This window comes from Petromyzon marinus, chromosome 15 (assembly GCF_048934315.1).
Source record: "Petromyzon marinus isolate PM22_M1 ecotype Great Lakes invasive population chromosome 15, UKy_Petmar_22M1.pri1.0, whole genome shotgun sequence".
NCBI lineage: Eukaryota > Metazoa > Chordata > Hyperoartia > Petromyzontiformes > Petromyzontidae > Petromyzon > Petromyzon marinus.
This window is the reverse complement of record NC_133681.1, coordinates 13,966,398-13,990,739: the sequence shown is the minus strand read 5'-3', so window position 1 is coordinate 13,990,739 and position 24,342 is coordinate 13,966,398. Positions and strand designations below refer to the sequence as shown.

The 24,342-nt window shown below is 48.1% G+C and overlaps 1 protein-coding gene across 4 annotated transcripts in view; it reads right to left on the bottom strand.

Annotated features, from left to right (window-relative positions):
- LOC116942703 (myomesin-1-like) overlaps positions 1–24,342 on the bottom strand; it is a 69,258-nt gene that overhangs the window by 39,457 nt on the left and 5,459 nt on the right. For all 4 annotated transcript variants that reach the window (XM_032954964.2, XM_032954962.2, XM_032954961.2 and 1 more), the window contains exons 2-14: positions 22,316–22,487; positions 20,794–21,475; positions 18,011–18,168; positions 17,321–17,413; positions 15,960–16,048; positions 15,261–15,323; positions 11,885–12,049; positions 8,330–8,491; positions 7,110–7,251; positions 4,459–4,658; positions 4,274–4,330; positions 3,294–3,418; positions 332–515 (exon numbers count right to left, since the gene is read on the bottom strand). In XM_032954964.2, the coding sequence (XP_032810855.2) occupies positions 332–515; positions 3,294–3,418; positions 4,274–4,330; positions 4,459–4,658; positions 7,110–7,251; positions 8,330–8,491; positions 11,885–12,049; positions 15,261–15,323; positions 15,960–16,048; positions 17,321–17,413; positions 18,011–18,168; positions 20,794–21,475; positions 22,316–22,434 (2,239 nt within the window). In that variant the 5' untranslated portion in view covers positions 22,435–22,487. The remainder of the gene's footprint in view (positions 1–331; positions 516–3,293; positions 3,419–4,273; positions 4,331–4,458; positions 4,659–7,109; positions 7,252–8,329; positions 8,492–11,884; positions 12,050–15,260; positions 15,324–15,959; positions 16,049–17,320; positions 17,414–18,010; positions 18,169–20,793; positions 21,476–22,315; positions 22,488–24,342) is intronic.

Genomic DNA, 24,342 nt, shown 5'->3' with positions numbered 1-24,342 from the left:
CGGTGAGGTTACACAATGAAGTGTGTGTTGTCAAATAGAAAGAGGCTAATGATGATGATGACGATGATGGATAAGAATGAGAATTATGATGATGAATCGGAATGATGGATGAATTAACAATGATCATATTTGATGTCGATCATAATGGTCCAGAACGATGGCCGGTTGAAAATGATGGATGATGGTTGAATGACGACAACGACGGTGGATAAGAATAATGGATTCAGAATGATAAATAATGAACAATGAAGAATGAGCACGATAGTCGGATGATGATGATGATGATGATTAAGTGGTTTTTTTTTTCATATTAAACACCAAAGAGCCATACTCAGTTTGTCGTGGGCCGTGACGGGCAGCGTCTCCTCGGAGGGCTCGCTCAGGCCGGTGGAGTTGCAGGCCAGCACGCGGAACTGGTAGCTCTTCCCCTCCACCAGCCCGAGTGCCGCAAAGTGCGTCGACTTGACCGCGACGCCTCCATTGAGCCGCTCCCACGACTCCCCTCCGTCCGTCGACTGCACACACGGCACCGTCGGCACAGACCTGCGTGAACGCCGGCCTAGAATCCACAGTGACTTCGCTTGTCGAGTTCTCGCGTTTTCATAATTCAGCTCATCGTGAAGACAGACGAGTAGCAATTTGAAACCGTCTCTTCGTAGTGTCCTCGGGGCATAATTTTTATTCGTTTAGACTATATGAAAAAATTTGTAAGTGTGAAATACTGCTGCTCTGACAAAATTAATTCAGGAGCCACTCAGCAGCTGTAACCCTTTTCCTAACCCCAAATCTTGTTCATCGCCTCTCTCCCATACTTGATTAGTGCACACCGATTCATCTTTCGTATGGCGGGAAGTCCTTCACCCGCGTTTGTATGTTCATGTTGAGGTTGGTAAGCTGATTGGACAGCCTCAAGAGCAACCTGGTGAACATCTGAATGCTGCTGGAAAATGACCCAAGCAGGCATTGGCGTGCTATGTGGTCCATGATTTGATATTGATGACGACAATTGCACTGTGGGTGCACCCATTAACATTCCTAATGTTATACCACCTGGGGTAAATACACAATTGTGATTGGAGGCAGTTGTATTTTTCTTAACGGTGGCATTCTCCACCACAGCGCTAATCGAGGCTAAGCATTTCACATGTGTGCCTTTAAATGCTGTGCTATTAATAGGCATGTAATAATTCGTCAAATCGGTGGTTAAAATGTTTTATTCTGCTCACAATTCCTGCACCAAACTGTGCATGTAAGATTCAATTATCCGTGATTTGTGAAGATTATATAACATTTTAGGCTCATGTTGTGTTTAGGCTGATGAAGAGGACAAAATATGTACAAATGAGACCAAAATAAGCAAGATACATTAAAAAAAAGAATGAATTCTTGAATGGAATCTGGACCCCAACATAGTGACAATTGAATTGGTGCCACAGGGAATTGTTGAATACCTGGCTATTAAAAGAGACCGAAGCGACAGCCAGTAATAAAGTCGGTGTTGCGTTTTGTTTATTGCCGGTGTAATGGAAAGATATTCCCAGAGGGAAGGTTAAGTGAAAGGGGGGTGAGATTACTTCAGCCCTAATTGCCAGGACCGTTTGTCTGCCTAACCGATCTACCCATGTCACAGTGGGCCGCGTGGAAGACTTTAGCGAAGGACCTCGTGCTGTCTACCGGTTTGTCTGCCAACTCGTTCCCAAATGAACATCAACATTAACGATTGCTCCACCACACACCCTTGCCTCTCTTGCTACCCTAACCACAGGTTGTGCTAACGTACGCAAAGGAACCATAAATAAACTCGCACGCGCACACCATACACGCACGCTGGGGGGGTGCCCTAAATAAACGTGACAGAGTCCATGGAGGGAAGGTGTGAGTGAGCTGGGGAACAGGACGACCTATGTACAAATTAGGGCCTTGTTGAAAGACGGTACTGGTCCTGAGGGAGCGCCTCTCACGCCCACACTCGACAGCCTCCTGGCATCGTGATCCAATCGATGCTCTTAACCAATTATGATCCACAGCAATGCATATTGTTTCATGTTGCGTCCAACTTGGCCCATTTTCGTTCAGACCGAGTGTCCTTCTTGCCAACGGTATCTGCCAACCCAGCAGTATTTGTTTAACAAGCCAGGCCCTGATGATGAGAACCCAGAAGGTGGAAACCAGTCCAGAGATTGCTTGCTGAAACAAATGCCGCTGGATAATATCGGTCTGGAAAGCCAGTAGTCCGATGGACAAGAAAATAACACAGTATTCGTGTGTGGGCATACACAACGGAGTCCTGCTGATATTTGCATTTAGCCATAAATGCTCCACACCAACGCGGTGTTTGCTTCCTATCAATGTTGAATACATTTGTAAAAAAAAAATGCTATCATTTAGGGTGGAGAAAGCAGCGAGTACCGCCCCATACGATGACTATTGCGCCGGCGTGGACCAGCTGCCTTCGCTGTGAGATGACACCGCTTCTGTAAGTGGGGAACGCAGCAAGTGCTCATCATGCGTGCCACTGCAGCGCGATTGGCGGCTGGCCGCACTTTAATTGCACGTAATCTGACCACGCGAAACCTTTGAAAAGTGCTTTAGAAGTGTCGTCATTGAGAAACGAGTCCACGCCTCCCACCACGATGCCAATTCATGTCGGCTACAAGCCATCGTCTTGTTATGTGCAAGACAGTTGCCCGTTGTCCGCCGTTAGCTGCCCTATGCCCGACTGATTGGCTTCTACGTACTGGGGTGGTGCGATGTCGTGACTTGGGTGATCCTCCCGCGTCGGCCTTTCGCGGTGGCACTCCCGGTGAGTTTTACGGTCGTGCCACGTGTCGCACGGCCCGATGCCCAACGTTTCGCTCCACGTGCCGGGGGCTTCTTCAGCAATTGACCGTTTACACGCCAGTGCACAATTACTTTTCTAAGTAAGGTCAGTGTGATTGGACACACATATACGAAAGTTTAGGTTATCTCGATTACTTGTCTGCGAGAAATGTCCACGTGATAAGCCACTTCGTTCAGCTTTCATTAGTGACCAGATTGCTTCTGAAAAATAAACTAATAGCTCAGTGGGCTTTACCTGGTAAAATAAAAAAAATGTAAAGACCTTTATAGCTCATCGGATTCTGCAAGTATAAATAAAAGATTCTGATTCTGGTCACGGCGTGTTGTTTTATTGTGGGACAACGTCATGCCATTTTTGACAATGGATAGCGAAATTACAGTACTCGCTCGTGTCGAGCCGAGCACCAGCCCGCGAACTCTGCGAACCGCGTGAACCGAGAACCGCGGCGTACCTTCTCCACATAGTAGGTGACGGCCTCGGAGCCGGGGGAGACCGGCACCTTCCAGCCGAGCACCGCGTAGCTGCGGCTGATCTCGGTGACCGCCACCTCCTGCGGGCAGCTCGGCACCATCGCGTCTGCAGGGCGGCACGCGCCGGGTTTAACACGCCGACGAAGATCCATTGAATTCGTATAGACTGTTGGGCCAAGTGCTGCTAGCGAGCACTGAAGAGGGCCAGCGCAGCAGACGAGGGGGCTGTGTGTGGCCGGCACTGACGTCCAGCCACCTTTGTCTCCCCAGTTCTGGTGTTGCACGCACCAAACCGGCTGCTTATTTGAGGCTGAGCGGAACTAGGGTAGGCCCGGGAACGGTTCAGACATTCGCTGTCAATTTTAACCGTGGGCACGAAGTGAACTCCGGCCACTGGGTTTTGCAGTACAGTGCGCCAACCACTACACTACTGCTCCCCGCACACGTGCATGCACAGACACAGCAGTGTAATATATGTGCGCAGCGGTATTATACACAAACAGAGGTGTAATACACATGCACGGCAGTGTAATTCACTATAACCTATCAAAGCCGTATTTGATAAAGTTGGAATTCAGGTATGCCGCAAAGGCTACCTATTCCACGTGTTACTGGGAATGTGGTAGACTGATGCAATCAGTAAGCCGGTGTGCTTTGAAGCCTCGGTGGACCAAGTTTTCTGATAGTGCTCTCATGTTTTCCACGTTAGTTTGACAGGTACTTTACAAATTAATAAAATCTTCAGGCCTGTCACAAAATCTTCAGCCATTCCCATTATAATGCAGGGGAAGGTAAACAAACTAAGCTAGAGCAGTGGTAATGGGAATGTTGTGTGTTCGTATTGTTTGCCATTTGATAACTTCAGCAAAAAGTAATTGCGGGAGGCCAGTAACGACGACGATGATGATGCTGATGATGATGAAAGCAAAACAACAGCTGCAGTTCAGAACATTCCTCTTACCGGTCGGCTCCTCTTCGGTCACAAAGATTTGTCCAGTCCATGGGGCAGCAGGGGTTCCTAATGCGTAAACAGCAACAGCAACATCAACAACACGCCGACGCTCGCATGACACATTCACACCCGCGGGATACGCGCGCGTGTAAATATATCCGCCGTGTCCTTGCAGCCGACACGGGGACGGGCACCCTTGAGCTTGGCGGCCTCGTCCGGGTGCAGAGCGATGACGGGCTCCGAGGGCCGCGACGGGAGACTCAGGCCGGCCGAGTTGACGGCGCGCACGCGGAACTGGTACGAGTGGCACTCGACGAGACCGGCCGCCACCCAGCGCGCGTACAGCACCGGCGCGTCGTTGCAGCTCACCCACTTTTCCGTGTTCACCTCGCGCCTGCCGGGCACAAAGGGCCGTCACGTTGCGTCACTCTCCGCGCAGGAGTTGCCAGGAGCTCCATTCGCACTCTGTTTGTTGTTGTTTGTTGTTGTTGTTATTGTTCGCGAAGGTTTTATGAGTTTAGAACTTGATTTGGAGCTTTCGTGACTGCAGGAATTACTCTTTGGTTCTTTCGGTAAAGTCACGTAGAGATAACATGGTTTCTTTATAATTGTTTTTTTCTTTCTACGTGACTTTACCGAAAGAACCAAAGAGTAATTTATGACTCGTAAAAAAACTTTGAGTAACAAAAAACCATTGAGAAATTTATGCAGTCACGAAAGCTTTAATTCTTTATAAGTAATTTATGAGTTAGATCGCGTAACTATAAATGTGTCGTGAACCCACCACCACCCGACACGGCCAATTAACATGAGGGTTTGTAACAGAAACAAAACGTGCCAATTCGTTACTACTTGAGCACAACCGGTGAATTGGAGCGTAAACCCACAACATTTACAATGTGAGTACGACGTTTCGCTGACGATTACAACCAGCTTCATCAGGCGATTTTCCAGATTTGTGAAGAGGAAAACTATCCTCCCCATAGAGATTAGTTAGTTTAACATGTAGGCTTTCGCGACCAATATTATTCATTGAAAACCGTTGTTGATGTTGTTGTCATTTCCCACAGCTGGGCAATGGCCTCTCTTCCCACGTCTTCCATTCCTTCGCTTTGCTGATGTTTAAAGCGACCACATTTCTGGGAGGCTCAGCCTGGACACGTGGTGAGCCGACAGACCCTCTCTCTCCATCGGCCCCATCATCCACTTGCATAACTCTACACCAACTTGATCACGAGCTCTGCCCCACAGCGAGTGCTCTTCCGACATTGGCCCCGTCTAGTACTCACAGGGCTCTGGCTTCCATCTTTGCCAACTGTGCCCAAAGCTCAAGGAGGGAGCCCTCCGTCCGCATCGTGAGTCAAGTTTGAGCCAAGAACATTTTCAACTTTGGGACAAAAATAGCATTTTTCGCAAATGCTTGGATGACACTGGAACAGCCCCTGTGAAACAGGGAGTGTTGTCCGCCAAACCAGTACATTTGGTATCTTTATTTATATGATGTGTGAAAATACGAGCACAGAAACCGTTCCAGGCACATGTGAGAAATATTTGCGAATGCCTCAGAAGCCAACAATGCGCTTTACTTGTTAGAAAAAAAAAACTCAGTGAAAGTGATTCTAGATTTGAAGCTTTCGTGACTGCAAGGATCCATACTCTTTGGTTCTATTCTATACGTGACTTTACCGAATAGAACCAAAAATTCAGTGAAAGTGGTTTTCCATTCCAACTTGCTCAGGACGGCTATTATATCCCATTTATAGCCTTGAGTCAGCGGTTGAACTTACACATTCCTAAGACGGAGGTAAGCTAGTCAATAGGACAAAGGCTGTTGCCTTAGCACAAAGTGGAACATATCTGATTGACTCCAAATAGATGAAAAGCTAATTTGACCTCTGACCTAACTTTGCCCTCACGACCTTCTGGTCGCGATATGCAATGCCCTAACCACGTAGACACGGGACTCATTCCCCCTACGCTGGGATGTTAAACAGATTGCAGGGAACAAATGAATGAGAACCATCTCGTGTTGCACAAGAGAGGTCTATTGCAGTGACTTAATAAGTAGTTCTGTGGTGCCATCCTCTAGAGAAATCTCATGATACAATACGGGCGCCATGGTGACGAGATGTTAACTACCTCGCCTGCTTTACACGGAGGTCGTCGGTTCGATCCCCACCCTGACACATGCATATTTGGAGTTTGCGTGTCTCTCTCCCCGTGGTTTTCCCCTCCACATTGAGAAACGTGCCTTGAGAGTGTTGGGCTGCTCTTAATTGCCACGTGACAAGCCACTTCATTGGGCTACCATTTGCAGCCAGGTCGCTTCTGAAAAAGCGCTATATAGTTCAGCGGGCCTTCCCTGGTAAAATAAAAAAATAGTTTATAGTTTTATTGAATTAATTTCAAGAGTATTTTTTTTTATTCTTTTTGCCAATGTTATTCGAAACGTGTCAAAGATGCGATGGAGTCGGGCAGAGCAGTGCATCATCCCGTGTGAGAGAACGGCCCACTGAGACAACTATCGCGAACTACATCCGAGGTCTCTTCAAGCAAACATTCTATCTACGCACGGGAGGGTGCATTTTTCGTGCGATGGGGTTTTTGGTGCGCAGTCGTTGGCGACCAGACTGAGACCATCAACTCACTGCACTTGAAGGGCTCTCGTTTATCACCAATTGCTAAAACCCATGGTTTGAACGCAGAATCTCAGCAGTGTTGGCTCAGTGCTCTTGACTTCTGGGCCAACTGCTCACCTCCCTCCGAGAGGACACATACACATCATGACTTGGCCCTGATGGGATAATTTGGAGAGAGAGAAGAATAGTCTGCTTGCAGCACTGACCTTTCCACAAAGTAGCCGGTGATGGGGCTGCCTCCTTGGCCACTGGGAGGCTTCCATGAGACGATGACGTAGTTGCGGTTCGGGTCGTGGATCTCCACGCCAAGCGGAGCAGGAGGTGCACCAGCAATTTCAGCTGCCGCATCTGTAACGCCGCCGGTGGGGTGGCGGGGAGGGGATGTGTGTGTGCGCACACACAGGCACATGGGAAACCTTACAGGCACGAGTGAGTACGTGTAGACAAAGATTCCCTATCACGTGTAGTGGGCGTACAGACAGGACGTTCACATTGGTTGTTATAATGGCAAAAGTCGTAAGCAAAGATGAGCTGGCTGATTTCCCTCTCTCTGCCGATATTTACGCATTCATTTCTCCTGTCCAATTTGTGGCAAAATGTATTCTCGTGTCGGTGTGAATAACGTTGGTGAAAAGTGTGTCGCCTTGTCCTCGATACTATGGAGCATAATATATTATGTTACCAAGTTAATTGTGTTATTAAACTCTTACAAACTTCACCCCTTTGCTAAGCAAGGGCCATAATCGAATAGAGAGTCCTTCAAAGAGGTCAGCAACAAATTGAGCTCGAGTGAGGGCAAGCCAGCAAGAGCTGACAAGCCTCTTGAAACATTTTTTGTAGTTGCTATTAGACGCCATATCAATCAAATTCGTGTTTTATACAAGATAGGAAAGACAGGCGAAACAAAGCAAGATCCATAGACCGAGATGTGTGCAGGACAGGTTATTCAGTAAACCCGTGTGCACGGTGGGGTCCCATAGTGAAGTGCCCCATGGCATGGCCTTTGACGGTCTTGTTAATCTCGGTTTGGTGTTTAGGTGGCGGGGTGGCTTAGGGGTCAGGGTATCGAGCCAGTACCACAAAGAACCTTGGGTTAAAATCCGGGTTTCAGTCACCTGTGATAAAACAAAGTTCTCAAGTCTAGCGAGATGATGATGGTCTCAGCATTGTGATCAATAACTGAACACACAAAAAAAACATTACATGCGATTTGGCTTTTCACTTAGTTTGGCACGAAAGAAAAATGCACCTCTGAAAGTAAAACAAATTGGGTTGCAACATGTGTTGCCCAGCACGATAAATTCAGATCCACTAACAAGCTGCCGGCGCGGGCGGAGATGAAACGTCGGGCCAGCGTGCCGAACAACATGCGCTTTGCTCCCCGGCGAAGACGTCGGGGAGCAAAGCGCGCTGAGCCACCGCGTACCGCGCACGAAGACGTAGGCGGAGTGCCGAGCGGCGCCTCCGGTGGTGACGACTCGCACCGTGTAGAGCCCCTCGTCCTCCTTGTTGAGGTGGGCCAGCACCAGCGTGGCCTTCTCCCCACTCCAGTACAGCTGCACCCACTTGGACTCCTCCAGCCGCACATCTGCGCGAGCACAGCGCACACGGCCGTTGGGTTGGTGGGGGGGGGGGCAAGTAATAACTTTCAAAAGGTAAAGGCGCATCCCTGCAATGTCCTGCTTAAGCCACTGCTGGCGGAAGGGCCTCGACTACACGGGTTTTTTGGCCTACTCTTCCTCGCTGGCCAGGCGTCTTGGAAGAAGCCGTAGTACCCACACTTTGCCCCACCACACGTGACCTGCCGATCGATTAACTCTGGTGCACCGATTTATACTGCTGGCTGGACAGAGGCGGGGAGATTAGCGAAAGCTGCACCGCCGCTTCGTCTGCCACGTCGGGATAACGAGCCGGCTAACCGCTGTGCTAACCATTGCACCAACAACAGCAATTCACAGCCCTTTGTCAATACACACTTGGGTGAAGGCCTCTCCACACCAAGTCATACGCCAACACGCTGGTCAGCGTGCATTGGGTGGCAGGAGGGGAGTCCCTGGACCAGTTCAGGGTCTCGCTCACCGCTGATGTTAACCCTGGCCAGGGATTGAATTTAGAAAGCAGAGCTCGTAGAGCAATGTGCTAACCACTGCACCGCTGCTCTACCCAAAGGTAAAACCCTCCATGATCAGGATACAAAACCTTGAGATTTGCATCTCACTTACGAGGGACACCCTGCTGGCAAAAAGGCAGAAATCCATTAGTTCCATAAAAAAAAATGTACAACATCAGCAGACATCGTGCGTTAATAATGCACGCCAGAGTAATACATGATATTAAACAGTCTAACTGTGATACATTAAAATAAAATACTGAAGCAAAGAATGGCCTAGAATGGTATCAAATGTCATAAAAGGTACCACTTTGATTTAAGAGTAAGCATTGTACGCCAAGGGGAGTTACGTGGCATATGTTATACATTGCTCCGCATAATGTTACAATTATGTATTCGTTCCTGCGGCCGAGGTTGGCATTGCGAGTGTACAGAGAGTGCAGTGAGGATGGGTGGCCGATTAGAGCTGGGGTTAGGGCAATAAGCCAGCTTCACGGTCTCAGTGAAGTCACCAGTAACTGCAAACATAAAAAATCCCCCTTATCGCCTATAAACAGACTGTTGGGGCAAGTGCTGTTCGCGAGTAGCACCTATGAAGGCCGGCACGGCACACGAGGGGGGTGGGTGGCCAACACCACGCCCAGCCGCCTTTGTCTCCCCTAGTGGCGATGTTTACACATCTCACAGGTACTAATTTGAGGCTGAGTCGATCTAGGGGAGGCCCAGGACCGGTTCAGATAATGGTCACTGGCTTTTGGCTGTGAGCGGGAATCGAACTCGGTTCACCGAGTCCGTAGCGCAGAGCGCTAACCACTGGAGGATTCCAGGCGTGCGTTGACAACGATGGCGAACAAGTGGAGACTCTTTGACTTTTTGAAGCTATTAACATTACATTTGTTATCATGTTACAGTGTGCTATCCTTTCTTCTTCGATTAAAAGCGATAGTCCCATTTAAGTGTTAACATCTTTTTGAAGCACCCTGTATCTTAGCGTGCAGGTGGCTGGGTCATTATACCGTGGCCCGATGGCTGTTTCCCCATCAAATATCCGTCGTATGAGGATTACAACGGTTGTACAAACACAAACCGTTATCATGGCCACAAAGACAGTGGCCAAAAAAATGCCTGGGCACGAATCTGACATCTGTTTATTCTGTAAGTAATTTTTTTTTGTCATCCAAGCGTAATGCGTGGCGTGCGTTGAATTTAAATTATTTTCACATCGTGTTCATGCAAGTGCTGCAAAACGAGGTACGATATGGCAACAAAAAAAACATGAATAATTTAAAGGGGGGGAAAAAACACAACTCGTGGGATTAATGGAAATCATTCGTGATGGAATGAACTATCTGGATGTAATTGGTCACAATGGGGAGCGAGCATGGATTTCACCGAGCTTCTCAGCCGCTGTCCCAGGCGATTTCCTTTCTTAGTGACAGTCACTTTTTTTTCTCTCTCTTCGCCATCACATCCGGTCGTTCTCTCCGTGTCGTGTCATGAAACAAAAACACTCTTGCAGCTTATCATTGAGTCCACAGCACTCTCTGCGGCAGCCACATCAATAGGCCTCTGTATCCATACTCGCGACAGACACCTTTTACATGTGGTGGGGATATGTTAACTACCTCGGTTGGTATATGGGAGGTCGTGGGTTCGATCCTGAGCCTGACCCTCACGCCTGTATATTTGGGGTTTGCATGTTCTCCCCGTGGTCGCGTGGATTTTTATCCGGGTCTTTCGGTTTTTCCCTCCACCATTTATAAACATGCGCTTCGAGTATTTGGCTGCTACGAATTTACACGTGACAAGCCAATTTCGTTGGGCTATCACTTGTGGCCAGGTCACTTCTAAAAAAAAGATCTTCATAGCTCAGTGGGCCTCACCTAGTAAAACAAAAAAATAGAGCTTTTTACATGACCTTGAAAAAGAGTACAGGCGGTCCCCGCTTTTTACGACGTCACAACGTGTTCCACGAAACCCCGTCGGAAATCGAACCCTACTTCCCCATTGACTGTAGAAACAGTGAAAACATCACTTTCCGATGTTGTTTTTTATCCTTTTATCAGACATATTTAACAAGGTTTAATGGGTAAAAATCCACACAAAAAACACTTGAGGATAACAAAAGCTACACGCCAAATCACATCGGAAACCAGAGTGACTGTTCAAATGTGTTCAGAGCCATGTATGAAGATGCGTCGTAAATAATACATTTGCATCGTAAATGGATTCTTGGTTGAATTATATAAACGTCGCAAATGTGGACCATCATAAATCGGACAGTGGTAAAGTGGAGACCATCTGTCTTTTTCCCGTGTGAATAAAACTGCAACATATAATTACTGGAACCACAATACATTCAACTAGTAAACAATAAAATGACTACGGGTGCTTTTTTTTTATACAGTCAATGGTAACCAGGTTTAGACCCTAGTACTCATTGGTGTGGGGCCTTGTGCCCCTGCCACTCCCTCCTTAGGCTGCCCTGGGAATCGTTTGTGCTGCCCCGGCTGCCCCTCGGGATCGTTGTTGTTGTTGTTGTTGCTCGGCCCAGGTTGCTTCATCCCGGGCTGTGCCCGTGGTGCTGCTGCCTCTTCCCTCTCCGATGTTTCCTCGCCCTGATCTCCCCCCTTGTCACCTTGTTCCACAACGTAGTCCCCGCTTTTGTAAAACTTCTTCTGACGTAGTTGACTTTAGACGCTATATATATTCAATTTGGTCTTTCTTCTTGTTATACTTTAATTCTAACCTAGCATTTCAAGGGTGCCAGTTCATTGCTCTAACACAGAACTCGCCACCTGAGTCACACGGGCCCTTCCACGTGTGTGCGTGTGTAATGCACTTTCATTATAATTAACGAGAGACCCCTACCATCACGGAACCACTGAATTTCCACGCGAGCCTTGTGCAAGTTTGGCACGACCACGACGGTGCAGCACAGGGACAGCGTCTCTCCCTCCCGGCCGAACGTGACGCCAAACTTCTCCATGATGCGCACGTCCAACTCCAGCCCTGACACCGTGGGCAGGAGCGGCACTGCAGCGGAGAGGGTGAGATGGGGAGAAAAGTGGGTCGGAGAGCGAAGGAGAGAGATGAGCAAGAAGGAGACAACAAGACATTTCATCCGCAAATGTCCCTCCGTATATTTTAATCAGCTGCTGAAATGGGGACCTCTTCACGCCGTGCGGCTCATGAGGGTTATTTGACCATACTTCACCACGCTGATTCCAAGTGCACCCGCATCATATCCCACAATGACCTGTGAAGATTGCCGGGGCAAAAACGACTACTATTACAAAGATTAATGCATTCTCCAAGGGTATAGAAATTTGATATTTGCATCACGATTTATCACAGCCATTCTCAGAATGAGATTTTAAAAATCGCCCTCATTAAGTTTATCATGAAGTTTATCTCAACGAACTTAAACCGAGCAACATTACTTCGATTCCTCTCCATGGCCAACATCAGCGGCGAGTTATATTGGAGCCCCGTTCTGGCCATCTCCTACACCAAACTGTGGTGACCAGCACGTTAAAGTGTGGTCAAACAACCCTAAATGACCGATACGGCATGAGGAGGCCTTTAAGCTATCAGCGGATTGACAAAGGACTGATTATAATTATTTTATGTAATGGGCGCAGTTCACGCAATTCAAAAGCTGAATATATGTATATATCTGTGTATACAATACACACTTACAACTTTGCAATGGCGTCGGTAACATTTGCCCAGTTCTCGTAGGTCACATTACTCGTGCTAATTTACATTTTATTAACACTCTTCAGTGTGCTCGGTGTCAAGGGTGCAACCATTCCACAGTGGCAATATTTTCCATTCCATTATCTCCGACTTTCAAGTGGCCGCGCGGTGAATTATTCTGCGCAGGAGCCAAACTATTTTTAAAAGGCATCTCCGTTGATATAGTGCTGCAAGCAAATTGTGTGGCATTAGTCAGGGACTGACATACGTATCATACTTCTAGCTCCCATACCTTCTCCTACTGTGACCGCATGCCCGACATTTATAACAGATTCGCATTGAAAAGAAATTCTATTACACTGCAAAGCTATAAATATGCTAATTCGTCTGGTTATATAAAGAGAGAGCTATTTTCACGAGATTTGGAAACAAATTAAATCCTGTGACAGGTCTGTACTGAAGAACTAAGGAGAGACAAGTACACTTAAATGCATGCACAATATGTTACACGTAATTTTTTTTGATAGATTATTTTACTGTTCATTTCTCGTCTTTCTTTTTCCGTATCACTTTAAAGTGGTTGTGTCGGTGGTGCGTGCCTGTGAGCCGCCACTTTCGAGGCACGGGTTGGCGTATCACGCGGGTTTTGTGAAAACCCCCAAACCCACAGGGTTGAGAGGCGGTCAGCGGACGGCAGTAGAGCGAATGAGCTGTTGAACCCATCTGTGTGGACCTTATGAGTTTTATTTCCTAATATGCATGGGGTTTCTGCAGGTACTCTGGTTTACTTACGAATGCAAAAGGCTGTTCATAATATTTAACGTACCTAATATTGCACTTATTTATCCAGGAGAGGCACATTGGGTCACGTAACTCTTTATCAGGAGGATCATGCCCCTTTTGGGTTTTCATCTTAATATGTTTTCAGCCAATTAAATGATGAGTGTTTATTATACAAGTGTGGGAGTGAACCGGAGAAAACCCGCGTGCGTCAGAGGTGCAACACTCTATCCCCATACAGACGGAAACAGAGGGCGATGAGTCCACGTGCTGAACTGCCCTCTCCTGGCGAGACAGGGCAGAGGCACGGCGACGCCCACGGGATCACAGGCCACGTGCGGAGCCACCGACCGCACGCTTAAATGAACACAACCAAACACCCTAATGCGGGACAGCTGCGGATAAACCACTGTGGCTTGTATATCATCATGAATGACGCTATCGTAACTCTAAAGGGAGTCGCACGTATTTTTTTGCGGGGATTTTGACACTTAACGAAGGGGCTCATCGGAGACGAATTCCAAGCACGCACGAGACACACAACGTCTCGAGAAAGAATATTGAAATCAGCGCTTCTGAGCAATTTGTACGAGAGCCCACGCGCTCGTCCTCAAAGCAATCGCTCGCAACAAGTACCACGCTGGCTTTACGAGTCAGCTTGAAGAAGGCCTTCGTCAGCTCCCGAATGCGCGTTCTTCGCAAGAGGCACTCTCGGGTATGGACGGCATTTAAATCAATCCCCGGAGCAGACGCCAAGGGCTCAGTTCGCAATAAAAAAAAATCCGCCATCTGGCACGACCGTCCAGGAATCTGTGAGAACATCTTGAAGCACGTTCTTAAATTTGTAATTTTTTTACATATTTATATAATGTGATTCATGGAGTTACTTACACTTTTTTTATTTATATGCTATCGAGAAGGTGCAAAGGTAATAGTGCAACCCTGCTCTTTCTTTCCTGTGCCACTGGTGGCTGAGCTCTGGCATGGGAACCCCTCTAGCGGGTACTTGGCCTGCTGTTCCACATTGGCTAGACATCTCGGAAGGAGTGGGAGTACCCACACTTTACCCCACCAAACGAGGCCTGCCAAGGAAATATCTGCGGTGAACCAAATGACAGTGTTAGTTGGACGGAAGCAGAGGGGGGGGGGTGGTTTAGGAGACTTGGCTATCCCCTTGAAAATGAGTTTCTCTTAAAAATTGCTATCATAACCGTGATAAACATTCTTCAATAAAACCCATGCATACAGAGACATTAAAAGATCTGCAGTAAATAATGCATGAATGATGGTGATTGACTAGAGAAGGAGGCTGATGGATAGAAGTTATGGCGGTGGTGGTAGTGGTAATGGCGATGATTATCTACACTAATGTGTTTTAGGGTTGTTGGAATGATGTCCGACGTTTCGATCCATGTACCAGGAACTTATTCGTGCCAAGCAACATGCGGTATGGTCCAAAAACAACATATGCAGAGCCTTGCAGCACAACCGCAAAAAGAAACCTACGCAGTAGATTCATGTGTACTCATGGTCAGAGAACAGAAACTTTCTTTTAGGTTTGCAAATCACCCCAGGCTAATACATTAAAAATTAGGAAACCAAAAAAACATACTTTTCTTATCCATATATATGTAAGTAAAATAAATGCAATGGGAAGCATTGCGCCTCCAATTTCCCACATCGGAAGATTTGCAAACCCAGGCCAAATTGTTTTTGTTAACTGCCTCTGAGCAAAGAGGAGGTTCTCCGAGCTCAAACGACTCACAGTCGAAGGGGAAAGTGGAGATCCCGGAGTAGAAGCTGGTCTCGTCAAACTCGCTCCTGAATCCTGCCGCAACACAAAACACCGGAGTTGAGCTCCGACCAAAGGGAGAAATGCCCGAAACTGCTTCGCTCGTTCGTTCGTTTATCCCCCCCCCCCTCCGCCGCGATCACTCCCTTCAGCGATCCGAGGTTACAAAGCCGAGCGGGACAAAAAGTTGGATGTTCCCCATTGATTTGTGGAAATGGTGAACGTGAGGCCTGGAACAAACCCACAACGCTAGCCGTTTGATTGAATTGTCACAAATATTTATGGTGGCGATACGATTCAAGACCAAATAGGTTTTTCGTTTCATTGTTTTACCGTCTCTCTCTCTCTCTATTTTGTACTCGCATCTCACGTTTTGTCATGTTCGTATTGCTTTTGTACACTCAGTTAGCTCGTCATATGATTTACATATAATTTGCATAAATCGTCAACAATCAGTTCGCACGTGCACAATTTGATCGATGTAACGTGAGCGCAGTAATAAATTCAAGTCAATATATCGATGTATGAGTATACGCCTACCCCGACATCGTACCTAATGTAACTGCAATTACACAAATGATCATGAACCTTCATTTTGAGTACCACGTCTGAGCGGTAAGATTAATTCGACTGAAGGCGAGAGGAGGGTGGTGTGGTGAGGTGGGTACTCACTTTTCACAACCAGAGTGGCAAAGCAGGACGTTTCTCCTCTGGTGCTAATGGCCGAGACGCGGTACTGAGCCGTGTCATCCTCGCTGCACCTGCAATTTCATGAGACGTTAACTGAGCAGCCGCCCATGGGCAACACTGTACAGTGATAGGCAAAATAATTTTCATGGCGTGGCGGTTGGTGGCTGGGACAAAACACTCAGCCCTGCTGCGGCTACTCCTTTCGCATTGTTGATGGTTCCATTGGTGTGAATGACCTGCGGACTGAACCTATTTGCTGTACGGACATCTCCTGGCCATCTCGCAGCCAAGTATGCACTGATGGTTGCCCATGCAAGTACTAGTCACAGTCAACCCTATTTAGCTTCTAAGAGCCCAGAGAGATTGGGCACATCAACGGTGAATTGGTCACGGGCAAACACACATCAGATGGGCTGTGAAGAATGGGATTACCTACACGTTACCATAACACGATCAAATAATCAGTATCCAGAATTTGCCAATGGATAGAAGAGACAGAGGATGATTTATACCTCAATTTAAAATGTGGTAATTACAAACCCTACGTGGTGAACTCTGACACCCTGTGCATTGTTATTGGCGAAGTGATGCAGACAAGAAAATAAATAATAAGAGAAAACTAAATCAACGTTATCGTATATTGTCCTTTGCAATGCAGAGTTATGTAACACAGTTTTACTGTTTAGGACTAAGCGCCAGCCACCGACTAAGCTGTTGGGGAATTGGAGTGGGCGTTTTTCTACTTGTCTCGCATTCATCTAATATTACAGATCATCCATCGTATCTAATATTACAGATCATCCATCGCAAGGCCTGTGGACATCCCTTCAGCCTGGCCTGCTGATGACTGCGGAGCAGGCGCCCCCCTTTACACAGGACACGGACAACGCCGATGGAGCTGTGAATTCAGCTCCAGGTGCGGGTACTAGATGGATCGTTAAATCGCAGGACCCTGACGCATGGCGGCAACTTGGGGACGTCTTCATCCAGCAGGGAATTGATCATGCCCAGGAGACCTACGTCTCCGGAGCCGCATGCGGCTGTTTAAGGATGATAAGTGACGTTATTTATTAAGGACCCACCGTCTCGTATTCACATGCATTGCGGCTCTTGAAATATAAACGTTTTTTTGTTTTTAAGAATTCGAAAAAAATGTCTCTCCTCGTTACTTTGGTTGCCGACCTATGATCACGGCTGATGATTATGATGACGATCATGATGACGATCATGAACTTGACAACAGAATCCCTCCTCGATACGAGCATCGGACTCCTCGACTGGAGTCAGGATGTCCGAGTGCGTGGCTTCTGGGCTCTTGGCCTCGAGGAGCTGGGGGCCCCTACCAGTTGATCTCCAGCGCGTGGACGCCGTAGTTGCTGCTGATGCGGAACTTTCCCGGCTCGCGGTGCACATCGATGGGCTTGTTGTTCTTGAACCTGCAGCGCGACAGAGACGCAACCGCGCACGTTAAAGACGCAACCGACAAGACTAAACTAAACTATTTCTTTTTTACTGGGTAAGGCTCACTGAGCTGTATAGCTCTTTTTCAGAAGTGACCTGTCCACAAACGATAGTTAAACGAAGGAGCTTATCGCGTGGAAAATGATATCAGGCAAATACTCTCAACGCGTGTTCATAAATGTGAAGGGAAAATCCGAAGGACCCGGAGGAAAAATCCACGTGACGACGGGACGAAATGCAAACTCCAAATATGCAGGCGTCAGCATCGAGATTAAACCCACGACCTCCTGCATACCAGGCGAGGAAGTTAACATCTTGCCATCGACAAAACAAACGGTCCTTACCTCGTAGAGCTCTAAATAAAGAAAACATTCCGGCCGTTTGCGAATCCACTCGTGGGTAAAGGCCTCCCCTCGCCGCGTTGGAGCATGGGGATAGTGTGACCATACTTCAACGCGGTGCATTAGGCCGTTGGTCACATTCTGCAGGTTCCATCTATTTTCATGGTTTGGCAGATTGGGCAAACGGGACACCGCAGCAGCCCCGCGGCAGGCAACACTCTAAGGCCTCACCACTTGACGTGGGGTGTGGGCCTGCCCTGCACCGTGCAGTTGAAGCGCGCGGTCGACTTCTCCCAGACGACGTGCGACCGCGGCTTCATGAGAAACTCGGGCGAGTGCTGCACCTTGTCATCCCGCACGCGCTCCTGGTACTCCTCGCTGTCCAGGATCTGCACAGTACCCATCGGGAGTCATCGTCAAGCAGGGCCACGTCAACAGGGAGACATCAACAGGGAGACATCAACAGGGAGACATCAACAGGGAGACATCAACAGGGAGACATCGACAGGGCCACATCAACAGGGTCACATCAACAGGGAAACATCAACAGGGAGACATCAACAGGGGGACATCAACAGGGAGACATCAACAGGGATACATCAACAGGGGGACATCAACAAGGCCACATCAACAGGGAGACATCAACAGGGCTACATCAACAGGGTCACATCAACAGGGAGACATCAACAGGGAGACATCAACAGGGAGACATTGACAGGGTCACATCAACAGGGAAACATCAACAGGGAGACATCAACAGGGAAACATCAATAGGGAGACATCAACAGGGAGACATCAACAGGGAAACATCAACAGGGAAACATCAACAGAGAAACATCAACAGGGAGACATCAACAGGGAAACATCAACAAGGAGACATCAACAGGGCAACATCAACAGGGAGACATCGACAGGGAGACATCAACAGGGCTACATCAACAGGGATACATCAACAGGGAGACATCAACAGGGAAACATCAACAGGGCTACATCAACAGGGATACATCAACAGGGAGACATCAACAGGGAAACATCAACAGGGCTACATCAACAGGGAAACATCAACAGGGAGACATCAACAGGGAAACATCAAGAGGGATACATCAACAGGGCTACATCAACAGGGAAACATCAACAGGGAGACATCAACAGGGAGACATCAACAGGGCTACATCAACAGGGCTACATCAACAGGGAGACGTCAACAGGGATACATTTACAGGGCTACATCAACAGGGCTACATCAACAGGGTCACATCAACAGGGCTACATCAACAGGGAGACATCAACAGGGAAACATCAAGAGGGAGACATCAAAAGGGATACATCAACAGGGAAACATCAAGAGGGAGACATCAAAAGGGAGGCATCAACAGGGAGACATCAACAGGGCTACATCAACAGGGGGACACGTTAAGAGGAGACATGCCGATGTATTTATTTATTTAAATCACACTTGCTAAGCCACAGTTCCGAATGCCCAAAATGTCAAGTGTCCAGCAACAAGCAGTCCTATTAAAGTTGTAGCAGATGAGAGTTTATAGGTTTTCTAGAATTGAGTAAGGTTATTAGAATATGTTTGAAACAACAACCAACAAAGATGATGGGAGGGAATTCCAAAGTCGAGCGGTGCGAGGGAATTTGCAAAGAGAGAAGGGAAGTGAGAATAGGTTTTCCCCTCTTTTCTGGCAACAAAACAGGTGTTGAGATGTTAAAACACCAAACTGAAACCTTTTACAAGGAATCATGTCTGCATTAACCACAAGGCTTGTAGTCAGAATGCAAACAAAAAACATACTCTGATCATATATGCATTGTCTTTGAAACTGATTGGTCCACACCATAGACAGCTTTATTTGGAGCCTAGTCTCAAAGAGGTGTTTGGCGTTCTCTGGTCTAACACCTGTTTTGTTATTCATATTCTTGGTTCTTTCGGTAAAGTCACGTCGAAGGGAAACAATAAAATAATAAAAATATAAAACAATAAAATTCTCACGACGTTTCGACTGCAACACAAACAATCATCATTAGGTGTTCATCATCATCATCACACCTGATGATGATTGCTTGTGTTGCAGTCGAAACGTCGTGAGAATTTTATTGTTTTATATTTTTATTATTTTATTGTTTCCCTTCTACGTGACTTTACCGAAAAAAACAAAAATATGAATCCCTGCAGTCACAAACGCTTTAAATTAAAACCTGTTTTGTTGCCAAAAAAAGGGGAAAACCTATTCTCATATTTTGGTACTGGCAAAGGAGGTCCCATGCTGTTAGAGAAGGGAAGTGTTTTGACCTCCGGCACAGCGGTGACTGAACACGGATTGGATGAGACAGAACACTCGTACAGGGATGGCCTAAGCAACTCAAAAAGCGCCTGACATCACGTCTAGCCAAGGGGACCCCAGTGGCAGCTGTCCCTGTGTGGCGCAGGACGAATGTAGCACCGGCCAGCACATAGACATCGGTCCTCCCGGCAGGGGACGATGTTCCTCTGCACGAGTAATTTAAGTATAACCAAAATACATTATGGACCCAAGCTGGTGACACACATTTCCTTCCTCTTTCTTACTGAATAACTATTCATGGGATTTTTTTTTAAATAACGTCCACGGTGAAGCTGATGGCGGTTATGTATGGTCAATACACGCGCAGCATTAACCGGGGCGGCCACTGGCCTCGAACTGGGAATCCTCCGTAGCGAGCGGCAAATGTACGCCAACGCAGACCCACGTCACCACTCCAGGTGTCATTGCTCCTAGGACACCTGAAGAGCAGATACTATGTTCCTTCCCTTATTCGCTCGCTCTCTCTCTCTCTCTCTTGGTTGCATCGCTTGACTTACGGGTTCTCTGGTTGTGGAGGATTGCAAGCTGTGCGCACTTACTACAAAATGACCAAACAGGGTATTGTAGTATGACGGGGCGGTTAACTCACAGCAGTAGTAGTTAGCGGTTGCAGTTAGGCAAAGGCACGCTCCAGTCTCAAAGTGTCATCAATGTGCCCCGACGCACCTTCCTGCGCAGAGCGAGCTGGGCGGCTTTCTTGCGGATCTCCTTGCGGGACGATCTGACGGTGCGGGCGATCTCCTCCAGCTCCTCGTCCTCCACAGCGTCATCCACGCACCACGCGTGGACGCCCTGTTGCTTCCCGTACCCCTGCGCGTCCCCCACCTTGTACCCCTGCGCGACCCCCAGCCCGTTCCCGATCACCTCTTGCTGCTGCTCACGCAGCTTCTTCTCATGACAATCAAGACACACCTCCACCACATGGTGCTGCTGATGATGCTGATGATGATACTGCTGCTGCTGCTGGTGATGATGATACTGATGCTGCTGCTGCTGCTGATACTGCTGCTGCTGAAGATGATGATGCTGCTGCTGCTGAAGATGATGATGCTGATGGCTGCTATCATCATGGACCAAGTGGCTCCCGCTGTCGAGCTGCCGATGCAACCCTTTCACCTGCTGCTGCTGCTGGTGCTGCAGGTGCATCCCCTCGACTTCCCGGTGCTTCAAGCTGCTCTTGATGTGCTGCTGCTGCTGTTGGCTGCTGGAGACTTGCAGCTGCTGCTGCTTGTGGCTGCTCGTCAAGTGGAGGCTCTCCCGGTGCTTCTGGCTGACCTCCTGCTCCTGGCGACTCAGGACGCTGCTCCGCTGCACGAAGCCGCCTTTGGACTCGGCGTCATCTTCAAGGCTGCTCGCAAAGTTGAGAGAAGCGGACGCGGAGCACGGACGCAAGCAGCGGTAAAGTCGTGTGTTGAGAACCGCACGTGAAATGTGTTCGCAGTTGCAGGCACACTACGACGTCGCACATCTGGCCACATACATCCCACCCAGATGACACACCAATGCAGTGTTTGTGCATGGCGTAGGTGTCCAGTTTCAGGTGTATTTCATCTTAATCAAATGAGAACGGAAGAGGCCGGGATAGTTACGGATAAAGTTCACGTACCTGACCTTTTCACCTATTCGCCTGTTCCTCAGCGCCCAGGTTGTGGGGCCAATGGCTTGTGTAAACATTATTTTTTTTACTTTTGTATGTGGTGTGCTTCGCACGCCTGTAATCCAGCGATTTGAGGGCGAGGGTTGGTGAATCGCACAAATATTGTGAAACTCCCTTCCTGCTGGCATCGACGAGGTGCCATACCCTTGCTCCACCAGGAGATGGCAGGACAGCAAGCGGGCTAATCACCATCTGTGTCCATCTGTATGCGTGATTTTTTTTTTCCTTCCGGACTCTCCGGTTTCCCTCCCACGTGCACAAGCACTCGTGCATCGGCTTAAAACAACGCAAAAATAAAATAAAAAAAACTCAATGCCGGAGCATCCTGAAAAACGATTCTAATGATTTAGTGTGGCTCTCATGGGTAAATTAGTTTAAAAAAAAAAAACAACAACAACCACCACAATTTTATATAACACAGCCTCACAAAAAGACTCGGAACGGCTCCACGATGCCGAAGCGCTCGTGACACCACGCCCTGTGTCAGTGCGCACATGGCCCTGTGGGCCTCCCCCACGTCCGCCCGCTCACCGCTTCTTGTCCTTTCGCAGGTACTTCTGCATGATGCTGCGCGTCTCCGCGTAGCGGTAGCTCCGGTCGAAGTGCTCGTGCCGTTTCTGGTAGAAGGGAAGAGCGGCGGTGGTCTCCATCCTGAGCCCGGCGGTCGTTGCAGTCCCCCTCTGAAATCCCAAACTCCACGGCGCTGCAAATCGACGTTTCACGCAACGGCCATGATTTTTGGGAACGCGATTTGACTGAGTCACCGTGTCCGTCGCACGCCCGACCATCCCGCACGCACGTTCTTATCGCATTCGTTTTGTCTCGTTTGTGTCGGCTCCTGTTTTCTCCCCTGGCCTAAACGTAACACGGGGGGGGGGGGGGTATCGTCTCGCGTGCTATTTTCATGCATCGCTTCAAAAGGGTTCTCGCAAGCGTTATTTGTTGAGTTTATCTCGACCGTAGGACTCAATTGCAGTTGATGAACTACTGCACCGTTTCACGCCGACTGTACATTTCATCACAATTTATTGATAGGGGATGTCAGTCAGCCCGTCAAACCCTTTATTTATACGGTCTGTTCGCCTATAAAGCGTGTTGTCTTCACGACGCGAATTGGATATAACGCGATTAATGTATTAGAGAACATTTTTGGTTCATAACGCAAGATGCGAATCGGATATAACGCGACCGATTGAGCGAACGGAACAACGTTGCGCGAGGAGGAATAAGCGGCTGTGCGGCTGCCTCGGCGTAGCAGCGTCGCACGAGGCAGCGGGATGCTGCTGGATGCTTCTATACGCATCTCACGTGTTATCACGGACTGTGATGTACCCCTGCGTTATATTTTTTGTTTTATTTTAACGCGATTTTTTTTCCATGAGAACAGACTTTCTCGGTTTTGCCCGTTGTCATGAGTGAGGATTACACCCCGAGGTTCTCAATGTTGGCACAATGTCACCGAGCAGGTGGTGGCCCACTTCTGAGAGAACGCACTCGGTCGTTCCGCGGCTCGCAGGTCCATGGCTCAGATCAACCGGCGAAGGACGCCGACACATCTAAGTGGTTCTTTGTGCTGACCTCGCCAGCGCAACGCCTGTGGCAGGGGACTTCGCCGGGAGGCAATTCAACCGAGACGAGGGGCAGTGCCGGCTTAAGCTAGTGCGGGGCCCTGTAGCACATGTTATCAAGGGGCCCGACATTTTCTTAAAAAAAAACGTAAATATTTAAACACATACATTTTTTTTTACCTGCATAGTAGAATAATTATGTTTTAATTTGCTACACAGCCAGATAATACGACAAATCGCTAACCTTAAACACCCAGTCGTTCATTAAAGTGGAAGGCGGTATAGTACTATAGTGATAGAGCAAGTGCAGAATCACCGAACCGGAATTGATAGCTTGAAAGCGTTTAGCGCGGGGCCCTTGAAAGTGCGGGGCCCGTAGCTTATGCAGCTACTTTTGCTACGAGGATAATCCGGCACTGACGAGGGGTCAGCACGCTCCGATACCCCCTAAGCCACACCCGAGGCTGGGCACGGTCTATATATGGGGGCCGTTACAGCGGCCACGTTTCTAAAGCCCTCCGTTCACCAGGCGTCCGGAGACAGCTCCTAAAACGATACCGTCCCAGCCCAGCAAACACCCCGCGGGGAGTGACGATTGCGCGCCGGCTTTAGGTCGCATCACAGCTGCCGAGTGCGAATTGATGGTGGTGGTGGTGGGCGGGGGTAGGGGGTGGATCCTATCCGAATCGCTCGTGAGAATGGGGCACAGCTGTAATGTGAATGTATTAAGTAAGTCAAAAAAATACCCCCCACTGCATTTAATAATAGTACTTTTATTTTACACAGCGTCATTTATGCTACCGGCATCCCATAACGAAGTACATTCATGAAACATACATTTATATTTCCCGCACCTCCAATTAGCACGGTTCGCTACGTACGGTGCGAAAGAAGTGCAACATACATCTATATGCACCAAATCCCACATATAGCCACTACCGAGCAAATGTAAACCCCTACTAATACCAAGCAAATTTATAAATCAATATA